Genomic DNA, 13240 nt, shown 5'->3' with positions numbered 1-13240 from the left:
ACGCATTTCACGCATTTCGGTTCATGTGACTAATAAAATATGATTTGATTTGGTTCGCATTTAGGCTGTATCACTGTATCACTTCCAGCCGTGATTGGGAGTCACATAGGGCGGCGCACAATTGGCCCAGCGCCGTCCTGGTTTGGCCGGGGTAGTCCGTCATTGTAAATAAGAATTTATTCTTAACCGACTTGCCTAGTTAAATTTAGGTTAAATAAAAAAGTATGTAAGTCTGTAGAAAGATACATTCATTATGATATTTGATTGTGAGGCACAGGTCTGGATTGGCCTCAATCAGGTCCAGCAGGACATCCTCCAAACCTGTTTTAGACTACAAAAAAGAGAGACTAATAAGAATACAGGGAGATAAGCCACCTAAGGGGCAACAGAATGGGTCTGATCTAAATCAAGCCTGAGGGTTCAATTAAGAAAATACATTAGACAATTCAAACAGTTGAAGTCAGAAGTTTACATACACCTAAGCCAAATACATTTAAACTCAGTTTTTCACAATTTCTGACATTGAATCCAAGTAAAAATTCCCCGTCTTAGGTCAGCTGGATCACCACTTTATTTTAAGAATGTGAAATGTCAGAATAATCGGAGAGAGAATGATTTACTTCGGCTTTTATTTATTTCATTACATTCCCAGTGGGTCAGAAGTTTACATACACTCAGTTAGTATTTGGTCGCATCGCCTTTAAATGGTTTGACTTTGGTCAAACGTTTCGGGTAGCCTTCCACAAGCTTCCCACAATAAATTGGGTGAATTTTGGCCCATTACTCCTGACAGGGCTGGTATAACTGAGTCAGGTTTGCAGGCCTCCTTGCTCGCACATGCTTTTTTCAGTTCTGCCAGCATTTTTTCTATGGGATTGAGGTCAGGGCTTTGTGATGGCCACTCCAATACCTTGACTGTGTTGTCCTTAAGTCATTTTGCCACAACTTTGGAAGTATGCTTGGGGTCATTGTCCATTTGGAAGACCGATTTGCGACCAAGCTTTAACTTCTTGACTAATGTCTTGAGATGTTGTTTCAACATAAACACATAATTGTCTTTCCTCATGATGCCATCTATATCGTGAGGTGCACCAGTCCTTCCTGCAGCAAAGCACCCCCACAACATGTTGCTGCCACCCCCGTGTTTCATGCTTGGGATGGTGTTCTTTGGCTTGCAAGCATCCCCCTTTTGTCCCCCCCAAAATAACTATTATAATTATGGCCAAACAGTTCTATTTTTGTTTCATTAGACCAGAGGATATTTCTCCAAAAAGTATGATCTTCGTCCCCATGTGCAGTTGGAAACCGTAGTCTGGCTTTTTTATGGCGGTTTTGGAGCAGTGGCTTCTTCCTTGCTGAGCGGCCTTTCAGGTTATGTCGATATAGGACTCGTTTTACTGTGGATGTAGATACTTTTGTACCTGTTTCCTCCAGCATCTTCACAAGGTCCTTTGCTGTTGTTCTGGGATTGTTTTGCACTTTTAGCACCAAAGTATGTTCACGTCCCATGGTGGCCACGTCTCCTTCCTGAGCGGTCACGGCGTGGTCCCATGGTGTTTATACTTGCGTACTATTGTTTGTACAGATGAACGTTGTACCTTCAGGCATTTGGAAATTGCTCCCAAGGATGAACTAGACTTCTACAATTTTGTAGAGGTCTTGGCTAATTTCTTTTGATTTTCCCATAATGTCAAGCAAAGTGGCACTGAGTTTGAAGGTAGGCCTTGAAATACATTCACAGGTACACCTCCAATTTACTCAAATTATGTTAATTAGCCTATAAGAAGCTTTTAAAGACATGATATAATTTTCTGGAATTTTCCAAGCTGTTTAAATCACAGTCAATTTAGTGTATGTAAACTTCTGACCCACTGGAATTGTGATACTGTGAATTAAAAGTGAAATAATCTGCCTGTAAACAAATGTTGGAAAAATTACTTGTGTCATGCACAAAGTAGATGTCTAACCGACTGCCAAAACTGTAGTTTGTTAACAAGAAATTTGTGGAGTGGTTGAAAAATTAGTTTTGATGACTCCAACCTAAGTGTATGTAAACTTCCGACTTCAACTGTATATTCACCTTGATTGATGAAATAGAGAACTGAAGCTGCCACTTTTTCAACTTCTTGCTTTTTTTTTTTTTTTTTTTGTATTGGAACTTCACCAACATGCAATTACATACAATGTCATAATTAAGTTAAATTTGGTTGCAAACATTTTATGGAGTAGCTGTACAATAGAAACAATCACACAAGAAAGCCTCCTTATACCCTCTCCCAGGGTTACAGTGGATCAACCACAGTGGGTTAACTTCCTTGTTCAGGGATAGAACAACAGATGTTTTATTTTGTCAGCTCGGGCATTTAATCCAACAACCTTTCGCTTATTGGCTCAAAGCTCCAACCACTAGGCTACCTGTCGCCCCGGGTTTAGCAAGGCAATATTGAAGTGAAATCAACCAACCAAACTAGCTAGCTATCTAACTAGCTACAAAGAGTTTCCACCACCACTCAAATCTATAGGTAAGAAACTGGCCAATACATTTCAAGCCATATTGGGAAAGGGGAAAGGGAAAAGGTGAGAGGAGGAGCGTGCGTAGATGCGAGAAGTAATTGTCCAACGATCAAAGGGATCCTGCTGTGTATGTGGCTGCTATTATAGTAAACTGTGTTTGCATGCAATCAGTGGTGTATTCATTCCACTGATTCTGTTGAAAAATGTTTCTTAAACAGAAGCAAATGGATTGAAACAGGGATAACCATACCTGAATTTGTCCAATAGAAATTCTCGTTTGCAACTGTTGGATTAATGATTACACCCAAGATTGGCTAGATGCAGGCAAGGTTGTGCAAGGTGGTATGAATGTGTCAATGTCTGTCACCTTGATTACCCAAATTTCTCTCGACCTTTCATTTATAGGCTAGGTTGTAGCATCCTCATGATGGGTATAGGGAAATTTGAGTATCATGTAGTCGCCTAAACCCGTCGATGTTACATTGAGCTGGTTGAATGTATTGTAAAAGAAGTAAGGCCATGTTCATAAGAAATGTAAAAAAAATCGCACTCCCTCATCTTAAACCGCACCGACTGCCACTGACATCTTACTCTTGCAGCTACTCTCTCACAAAGACCCGGATAATAAATTAATTCACACATAGTCCATAATTGCCAGTGAGTGGAGATCCTGTTGAACAAATATCACACTCTGTCATATATGGATATTCTTATCCTTCTCAATTTAGCTACAGTACAAAACATGTTTTCAACTTTACTGCTGTTTGGCTAATTGCCTTTGCTTCCACATCAAACACCACAGCCATTGAATACACCTATATACAGAACATGATCTAAGTAGAGAGGCAACTGTTTTATTCACTCTAGAAGAGGGCCTCATTTTATTGCACATTGTACTCTTCTGAGATACTATTTGTGATTCAAAATGTATGTATACTAGGCTACCTGGGGCGGCAGGTAGACTAGTGGTTAGAGCGTTGGGCTAGTAACTGAAAAGTTTCTGGATCAAATCCCTGAGCTGACAAGGTAAAAATCTGTTGTTCTGCCCCTGAACAAGGCAGTTAACCAACTGTTCTTAGGCTGTCATTGTAAATAAGAATTGGTCCTTAACTGACTTGCCTAGTTAAAGAAATGGAGCATGTCAAGATCTATCTCTGTTCCTCTGATAAAAACACCAACTCAAATTCACCCAACAGTGCCATGTTTGGTTTTGTGCTATTTTCATCATTTGACCAGTAATCATTTCATTTCAGTCAAATAGAGATGATCTCATGACAGAAATTAAAACATAGTGTCAGGGTGTTTGCATGCTGGGAGTTTGTATCTGCCGGATGGGACAAGCTGAGAAGGCTTCTTAGCACAGCAGTCTGGCGACATGGCTCAACAGACCACCAGCAGGAACACGTCCCCTGACCAAATGTTAAGTCATTCTCAATGAACCCTCCTGCTTGTGAAAAGGTGTTGAGTTCTCTGTCGTTCAGGCTATTTCTCTATTTTTCTAATCCTCTCCTGGTTCCTTGTTTAATTTGGCATCTTTAGTAGGAAAATAAACCTTTTTCTGTTTCTCTTGTAGTGTTAATAATATTCACCCTAGTGGAAGAAAAGTAGTAGTAAATACAATGTGGAACTCTTTGGCACCTTATCTTCAATTTATATCCCTGTCCGGGGAGAGGGTTTATGATCTGATCCAGTTCCACTGTCTGAGTGTGCCAACAAAAGTAGTCAGTCCCATAACCAGTAGCACATACAATAGCACCACAAATGAGGGGGGTTGGGAAATGGTACAACTTAGTTACTACCTAGTTCTTTACAATTAGAAAGAATGTTTGCCCTCAATCCCTTCATTACATTCCACTGTCCATGGAACCTTCTAGGAGCTTTGGGAAACACTTTCATTCAAAAAGAGCTTGGTTCAAGAATTCACTTGATGAAAATACCAAACTCTTCAGGCAAGAATAAAAGCCAGAGGAACAACACTTCACCCCTTACTATGTCATGGATGGAAAGAAGTGACTGCCTAAATCTTGTATTTTGCAGTAAATGGTACATTCAATGTCAAAACAATGGATCATCGAGTACCACTTCCCATTTAGAGGGGATAATCATTGTTTCAAATTCATAATAGCAGAATATTAATATACCTGACCTTTGTGTATGCAATTTCTAACACTAATGTTGATACAGATTTCTTTTAAATCTCTGTGTAATTACTTAAATTAAGGCTGTTGGGAAGTCGTTCACTGGGGAAATAATTAATGTTAGACGTTTTGCAAACAATCATTCGGGAGCCGCAGTCTAACAGACTCTGAATCGTATCTTTGACCACCTGGTCATACAGTATGTTGAAGGGAGATAAGAACATGATAAGGACAAGTCCAAACAAAGTCATATTTGCCTCTGTTGGAGACCTACACGTTTATGTTTTGTTATGTACTCAGCTAGCAGCTTTTCTAATACGCCTCCACTAGTTCCACTGCCTGTTTCTCTCTGTTTCCAGATGTAAATCTCCCAGGCATAACACAGCGCTCTAATACTCCCCTCAGTGTTCTCTTGTACCGAGAGGGAGTGTGCTGCCTTGCTGCTCTCTCTGTATTCCTCCTGTTCTACTAGCTACTCCCTCCTCTCCTGTTAGTACGCCTCCCTGCTCACTCTTCTTAGATAGGCTCTAGTGTACCTACACCCTTCAAGTGCACAGTCTGTTGTCTGTGTTTATTAAACATCTGCCGTGCTACAATATGTTCCCATGTTTTAGATACATCCCACTGCTGCCACAAGCAGAGGCATTTGGAGACTATACGCTCATTTTCAACACACACGCAACACAGTGGCTATGTAAAATCATAAACTTTTTAAAGTTGTCAGCCATGTCATCAACATAAATATTATTGAGTAGCTGGAGCAGTATTAACTAGGAAGTACATGATCAGCAGCACCAGAGTAGGAGAGGAGAGGCATGATATTAGTGTGAATCCCCATGGGCACTAAAAGGGTTTGACAATCAGGCCTGTGGGCACAACACCAACCCCTTCATATGAAAGATAAGACTGAACTGCTGCATTCTCCCACAGGGACGGTGAACCCTCGACTCTACCACGATCCATCCCAGAGCTGCTGCCTCATATTAGCCTGCACACTGAATAAACAAAGTAAGCCTTATACATTCTGACAAGTCCTCTAGTGTCTGCCGTACCTTACAATATTAACAAAGCTTCCCTTACTATCTGGGAAGTGGGCATATACACACAGGTGCCCTTTTGGTTTCATAAGTTTCTCAGTTCAAAAGAGGAGAATAAGGAGAATTCTGAGAAATGGCTTTGGCATATGGAATATTAAAAACAAATGGCAAATTGGTTAGGTGAAATTGGGATCGTTCATCTCTTCCCGTTCAATAGCTGAACCATCCATGTGATTCAAATTAAAAAACGATATTTGATACTAGTTCTCAACAATCAACGGTTTTTTCTACTAAGGAACATTGTATGTTATTCTACGTATCCTTTATTTGCAAAGAAATAAACCACTCCGTGAAGGTGCATCTCTTTGTTATGTACAAGACACTGCAAACATAAATGTGGATTATTGAGTATCAAGTTGTTTCTAATCTGATGACGTGATGGTGATGACAATCATAAGAATGATGCGTCAATGTGCCTGTGTGGTATTAAATCATAATGGTTACCTTTACCCCATACTCCGGATTCTTTTACAGCTTGCTTACCTAGCAAATAGCATTGAATTAGTCACATCGGGATATCTTTAGCACCTTCAGTGTGGTGAATCTAGTCAACCTCTCCAGTATTTCCACAGAGAACAAACGCTGTGCAGCAAACCGCCACTCTGAGTGGGCTGTATTTAATGTTTACGACATCAACATTCTCTCATCCTGGGTGTCTAATAGGAAAGAAGATTCCTGTTCAGGCCCACTAGAGAAGAGAAGACAGCTACTGTCTGTAGATGACGCTGGTTAGAGAATAGGAGTGTGCAGATCTCTGCAAAGAGGGCTATTTTTGGAGATGATTTACACATTGCCTGTCTAGGAGGTGTGAGAGGTAGTGTTTTTTAGGTGGAGAGATGGGGGGCTGGCAGTTCATTGGAACTCATCAGCAACATCTTCAGCCTGAGACGTGGGTTCATTTTTTCTCCTTCAGAGACGTGGGTTTGTTTTTTCTCCTTCACTGGGCCCTCAGGTTATTTTTCCAGGCACAGAGTTGTTAGTGATTTAAAATCCCTTAACCAATCGTGTTTTTGAAAATGTGTGAAAAAAGGAGACACTCAAGTAATAAATCATATTTTTGATGAAGAGAGAGAGAGATTGCTTGGCTTGGAGTTTGATAAATAGCACAAAATGTAATTATATTTTTCATGCAAGCCTCCCAAATTTCTTTAAGTCTGGAGAGACAACAACACAGTCAGGTGGACCTGAGGGAACATAATTAATCAACAGATAATTATTGGTATGCATCTCTCCAGAGATTTAGAAAAGGGTTAAATCATGTCAATACTAGGGCGGTTGCAACATTCACTGTGTTTTTTGAACTGCTTCACTATCTGTCTTTCTGTCTACATGTTCATACCATATGTCAGTGGATTGAAAATGGTTGATCTGCAATGCAGGGAATTTCATTAGGGAAAAGGAGAGAGGGGGAGAGTTTTCCTAATTAATCCTATCCTGAAGCTAAATGTAATCTAGAAGAGCATTGTGTAGAGAACCAGATTCCTGGAAGGCAGTAAGTACCCGTGGATTATTACCTTACATAAACTATAATAGCAGATGCACAACGAGGGAACAATCATAATTAGATCGATAAAAAGGCATTTTGAAGAAGGAATAAGATGTAGTCTGTGCTGGATTTGTTTTCGCAGTTCATTATAAACTCCACCACAACCCATCCCCCACCAAACAACTTTGTAATGGGGAAATAATAAGAATACCTGCAGAACAGTGAACACATACTATAGTCCTACAATTATAATGTACATAGATTGGTAATGCATTGTAATATGATTGCAATATTATAGCTGATGATGCAGGACTGCTAGCAGCATAGGGCTGAATTATGGAGTTTTGTTTCCAGTGACCCAATAGGGGACCCAGTGAGTACAGTGGGCCTCAACTGCAAGTGGCTGGGAGCTTGCTCTTTCTATCTCAATCAATCAAATGTATTTATAAAGCCCTTCTTACATCAGCTGATGTCACAAAGTGCTGTACAGAAACCTAGCCTAAAACCCCAAACAGCAAGCAATGCAGGTGTAGAAGCACGGTGGCTAGGAAAAACTCCCTAGAAAGGCCGGAACCAAGGAAGAAACCTAGAGAGGAACACGGCTATGAGGTGTGGCTATTTCTCTTCTGGTTGTCCTCGGTGGAGATTTTAACAGAACATGGCCAAGATGTTCAAATGTTCATAGATGACCAGCAGGGTCAAATAATAATGATCACAGTGGTTGTAGACGGTGCAACAGGTCAGCACCTCAGGAGTAAATGTCAGTTGGCTTTTCATAACCAATCATTCAGAGTATCTCTACCGCTCCTGCTGTCTCTAGAGAGTTGAAAACACAGGTCTGGGACAAGGTAGCACGTCCAGTATATATCTCGCTCCCTTGGCTTCCCTCTCCAGAGGCGAGGTCACAGAGCAGTAGCAGTGAAGAGGGAGCAGGGAGAAATGGTGAGGGACCCTGAGACTGGGACACCTATTCTGGCAAAGCGATATTATGGTTGAGATGGATAGAGTCTCTGGTAATGATGAGGAGAATAGTTATAGCATTCACCCTAGATCTGCCCATTACTGGAGTAACATTTCCCATAAGTCTACAGGCTACGTAGATAGAATGAGACAGCTAGATTGACAGATACACCTCAGGAGAATCACTTTGGACTGGGTATAATTAGTTGGGGAAAGTTTACAGAGTACTGTAGGATTGAAGAGTGAAAACAGAATGTAGGATGGAGAAAACGTAGTGTAGCCCACTGAATAGATTGGACAATTGTCGGACCCACGAATGGCTTTCAATCTATTTTGGCATCTGGAGGAATGAGTGAAAGAATCGTGGAAGCAGGAGAATCATGGGTCTGTCGCTATGACAATGGCTGACCCTAGAAAAAACAGACATGAACCATGATATGAGTAATTTGATTTGATTTATTTGATATATTAGCATCCCCATTAGCCGATGCCAATGGCGACAGCTAGTCTTACTGGGGTCTGACACATAATGAAAACCACATTACAGACAAAAGACAAGACTCTATTTCTCCAGTGAAGAGAAAAAGAAACGATTAACCAGCCCAGTGACAGCATGGTCAGAGCACTGCCAGTGTATGCTTGATGTAGGCTACTTGGGTATAGTGGGGTAACAAAACCACAAAATCAAAGAAAAATAAACTACTTGCATGTACAGTATCTCAGAGGGAGTACAATAACATCAGTGTGTTGTTGCATGCCATTGACTAATGCCTTAGCTCGAAGGATCTCAACCGGAAGTGGCCCTTTGCACCTTTAAGCTAGACTGTCATCACGCCCATTGTTGTCCATCTAATGGTCTTTGCTGTTTTTATTTCTTCCACTTTCACAACCTATTAGTATCAGAGTTGGGGCGCCGCTGCTTTGTTTTCTGATCCATTGTGCTGCCCTGGCAGCTATTCACTGAACCAGAGGGTATTATTCCTGCATTGATTGCACAGTTCATTAGCATGCCCATAGACTCTGTGGCATTTTGGCAGGACGACAAAACAATTCTCCTGAAATGTTTCTCTGAGAATTAGAAAGCCTTGGCTTGTTTGCTATCCAATGGACGTATGCTGGAGCTTCCTCACTTTCTTTCTGCTGCTGGATACCAATGCCTCATGGCACGGGAAGGTTTAGTTTGCTGCTCTCTTTGGGGAATTGTGTAAGTGTGTCGTGTGTGTCAGAGTCTAACACAACAGATTAGGAATGGTCAGAATGGGATTAGGTCACGTGCAGTGATGTAGTGGTAAAAACAATTGGTGGGTAAACGTTGATTGCCAGTCGCGCCGAGTAAAGGAACACTCCCTAAACTTGCATTTTTCCGCCAACAACAAAAAAATGGGTAAACGGAGTTTACTCTACTTGAGTTCACCCTCCACTACACCACTGGTTACATGGATTTGATTGATTGAATTGAAATGAAATAGCACTGGTTTCCATGTGATGTATTGGTGGGTTATTTTGGAGTTTTGATCATGTCATTTTTGTTGATGACATGTCAGAGTAACTGTCAATTTTTGACTGCCAACTAAACAGTTTTATGAGTCATGTGATTACTTCCGTTGAACCGTTGAACAAAAATACATCTATGGAGAGAAACATTTAAACTATTCGCAAATGTTCAATTACGAGTGTAGGTTTGTTACGAATTGCTACACGATTTCCCCAATCTCATTGGCACTCCCATAAACTGAATCTATGGTTTTCCATGTCTCAGTTATGCCCCTTGTGGTACATGACAATATTTTGTTAATACCTTGCGTTCATCATGCTGTGAAATATTACACCAGCACAATTTGTATCTTGCATCCAGTCATCCATAAAAAGTCCTGAAGATATGAATAGGATTAGTGTTGTTGGTTTAGGCGAGTGAAAAAAACTATACTTGGCTTTGGCCTACTTTCAGTTGATACAGAGAACTAAGAAAGAGGGTGATTCTAAGAATGATGAACCTGCATTTAGATAGTTTACTGTAGCTATATGCAGATGCCCTGTGCTAGTTTACCAATATAGTTATTTCTGGTGCTGATGCCCGACAGGTGTTCCCTAACAATAGTCCAAACTACATCAGAGATGGTGTACCCTGATAAAAGGTCCCCAGGTACTGATTATAAACTTTATTTATACTCTGTTTTAGAGACAGCCTAGACAGATCAGCAGATCAGCTAGTGTAATTTATCCATGTCTATTTTCCTCTGTCTATAATAATCCTTACATGTTCCTCTGTCCCTTGATTGCAGGAGGTGTGTGCATCTCTCAGTCAGTGAAGATACCACGAGAACCTAAGCCTGGAGAGTTTGACAAGATCATCCGCAGACTGTCAGAGAACCCCAATGCACGGGTTGTTATTCTCTTTGCCAATGAAGATGACATTAGGTTAGTGAAGTTGACTGTTACAGGAATGAAAAAATGATTAAACTAACATACTAAATGATGCCAACATAGTATCTGAATTTATCTGAGTTTCTGTTTCATGACGCAACATTCAGCATGTTTGTCCATTGGTTTAGATGGGGATGCACTGCGGTATAAATGGTTGTACATTAGTATATTGTCCTCCCCACCATGATTGAACATCCCTAAAATGAAATACACCATTTTCAGCAAGCTATATCAGCATTATTTTCATTAGATGTCAACAGTGAACGGGATATGTGCCATTTTGATAATATGTTCTTCTTATCTAATCATTCAAGGGTTTTTCTTAATTTTTTACTATTTTCTACATTTTAGAATAGTGAAAACGTCAAAACTATGAAATAACACATATGGGATCATGTAGTAACCAAAAATGTGTTAAACAAATACAAAACATATTTTATATTTGAGTTTCTTCAAAGTAGCCACCCTTTGGTTTGATTACAGTTTTGCACACTCTTGGCATTCTCTCAACCAGCTTCATGAGGAAGTCACATGGAATGCATTTCAATTAACAGGTGTGCCATTTAAAAGTGAATTTGTGGAATTTCTTTCCATCTTAATGCGTTTGAGCCAATCAGTTGTGTTGTGACAAGGTAGGTGTGATATAGAAAAGAAAAGATATATACCAAGTCCATATTATGGCAAGAACATCTCAAATAAACAAAGAGAAACAACAGTTCATCATGACTTTAACCCATTAAGGTCAGTCAATCCGGGAAATCTCCAGAAATGTTAAAGTTTCTTCAAGTGCAGTCGCAAAAACCATTGAGTGCGATGATAAAACTGGCTCTCATGAGGACCGCCCCAGGAAAGGATGACCAACAGTTACCTCTGCTGCAGAGGATACATTCATTAGAGTTAACTGCACCTCAGATTGCAGCCCAAGTAAATGTTCAATCTCAAAATCAACTCTTCAGAGGAGACTGTGTCAATCAGGCCTTCATGGTCAAATTGCTGCAAAGAAACCACTACAAGGACACCAATAATTATAAGAGAATTGCTTGGGCCAAAAAACACGAGCAATGGACAACAGACAGGTGGACATTTTTGGTTCCAACCGCTATGTCTTTATAAGACGGGGAGTAGGTGAACAGATGATCTCCACATGTGTGGTTCCCACCGTAAAGCATGGAGGAGGAGGTGTGACTGTTGTGGGGGTTCTTTGCTGGTGACTGTCTGTGAATGATTTAGAACTCATGGCACACTTAACCACCATGGCTACCACAGCATTCTGCTGCGATACGCCATCCCATCTGGTTTGCGCTTAGTGGGACTATCATTAGTTTTTCAACAGGACAAAGACCCAAAACAGGCTGTGTAAGGGCTATTTGACCAAGGAGAGAGATGGAGTGCTGCATCAGATGATCTGGCCTCCACAATCACCCAACGTCAACCCAATTGAGATGGTTTGGGATGAGTTGGACTGCAGAGTGAGGGAATAGCAGCCAACAAGTGCTCAGCATATGTGGGAACTCCTTCAAGACTGTTGGAAAAGCATTCCAGGTGAAGCTAGTTGAGAGAATGCCAAGAGTGTGCAAAGCTGTCATCAAATACTTTTTGGGTTACTACATGATTCCATGTGTTATTTCATAGTTTTGATGTCTTCACTATTATTTAAAAATGTACATTGTAGAAAATAGTAAAATAAAGAAAAACCCTTGAATGAGTAGATATGTCCAAGCTTTGGACTAATACAGGTTTTCTAATTTACAGCAATTACCAATCAATTTCCAATTTCCTCCATTCCCCTGCAGTGTTAAAAACTTTTTTTCCTGAGGACTGAGGATCGTCCTGATCAGTGTCTTGGGGCAACAGCTGGTGATGTGTGTGGGTTCCATGATGTTTCACAGCACATTCAAAACCTACAGTACCTACTACTACCAAAGCATAGAATATACACTGAATGTACAAAACATTAGGAACAGCTTCCTAATATTGAGCTGCACCCCCTTTTGCCATCAGAACAGCCTCAATTTGTCGGGGCAAGATGTCGTAAGCATTCCACATGGATGTTGGCCCATGTTGACTCCAATGTTTCCCGCAGTTGTGTCAAGTTGGCTGGATGTCCTTTGGGTAGTGGACCTGAGTGGCGCAACGGTCTAAGGCACTGCATCTCAGTGGTATAGGCTTCACTACAGACCCTGGTTTTATTCCAGGCTGTATCACAATCGGCCGTGATTGGGAGTCCAATAGGGCAGCACACAATGGGCCCAGTGTTGTTTGGGTTAGGGGTAGGCCGTAATTGTAAATAAGAATTTGTTCTTAACTGACTTGCCTAGTTAAATAAAGGTTAAATATTTTTTACAAATTATTGTTTCATGCAGGAAACTGTTGAGCTTGAAAACCCCCAGCATCATTGCAGTTCTTGACATACTCAAACCGGTGTGCCTGGCATACCCCATTCAAAGGCACCGATTCACCCTCTGAATGGCCACTGAATGGCACACATACACAATCCATGTCTAAATTGTCTTCTTTAACCTGTATCCTCCCCTTCATCTACACTGATTGAAGTGGATTTCACAGGTGACAACAATAAGGGATTGATCACAGCATTCACCTGGATTCACCTGGTCAGTTTA

General features: G+C 40.8%; 1 protein-coding gene across 1 annotated transcript in view; it reads left to right on the top strand.

The window, feature by feature from the left end:
* LOC124032048 (metabotropic glutamate receptor 4-like) overlaps positions 1 to 13240 on the top strand; it is a 316925-nt gene that overhangs the window by 217359 nt on the left and 86326 nt on the right. Inside the window, exons 4-5 of the mRNA XM_046344062.1 lie at positions 5583 to 5660; positions 10478 to 10613. Of these exons, the coding sequence (XP_046200018.1) occupies positions 5583 to 5660; positions 10478 to 10613 (214 nt within the window). The remainder of the gene's footprint in view (positions 1 to 5582; positions 5661 to 10477; positions 10614 to 13240) is intronic.

The sequence above is a fragment of the Oncorhynchus gorbuscha genome, linkage group LG03 (assembly GCF_021184085.1).
Source record: "Oncorhynchus gorbuscha isolate QuinsamMale2020 ecotype Even-year linkage group LG03, OgorEven_v1.0, whole genome shotgun sequence".
Lineage (NCBI taxonomy): Eukaryota > Metazoa > Chordata > Actinopteri > Salmoniformes > Salmonidae > Oncorhynchus > Oncorhynchus gorbuscha.
This window is presented reverse-complemented; position numbering and strand designations above follow the sequence as displayed.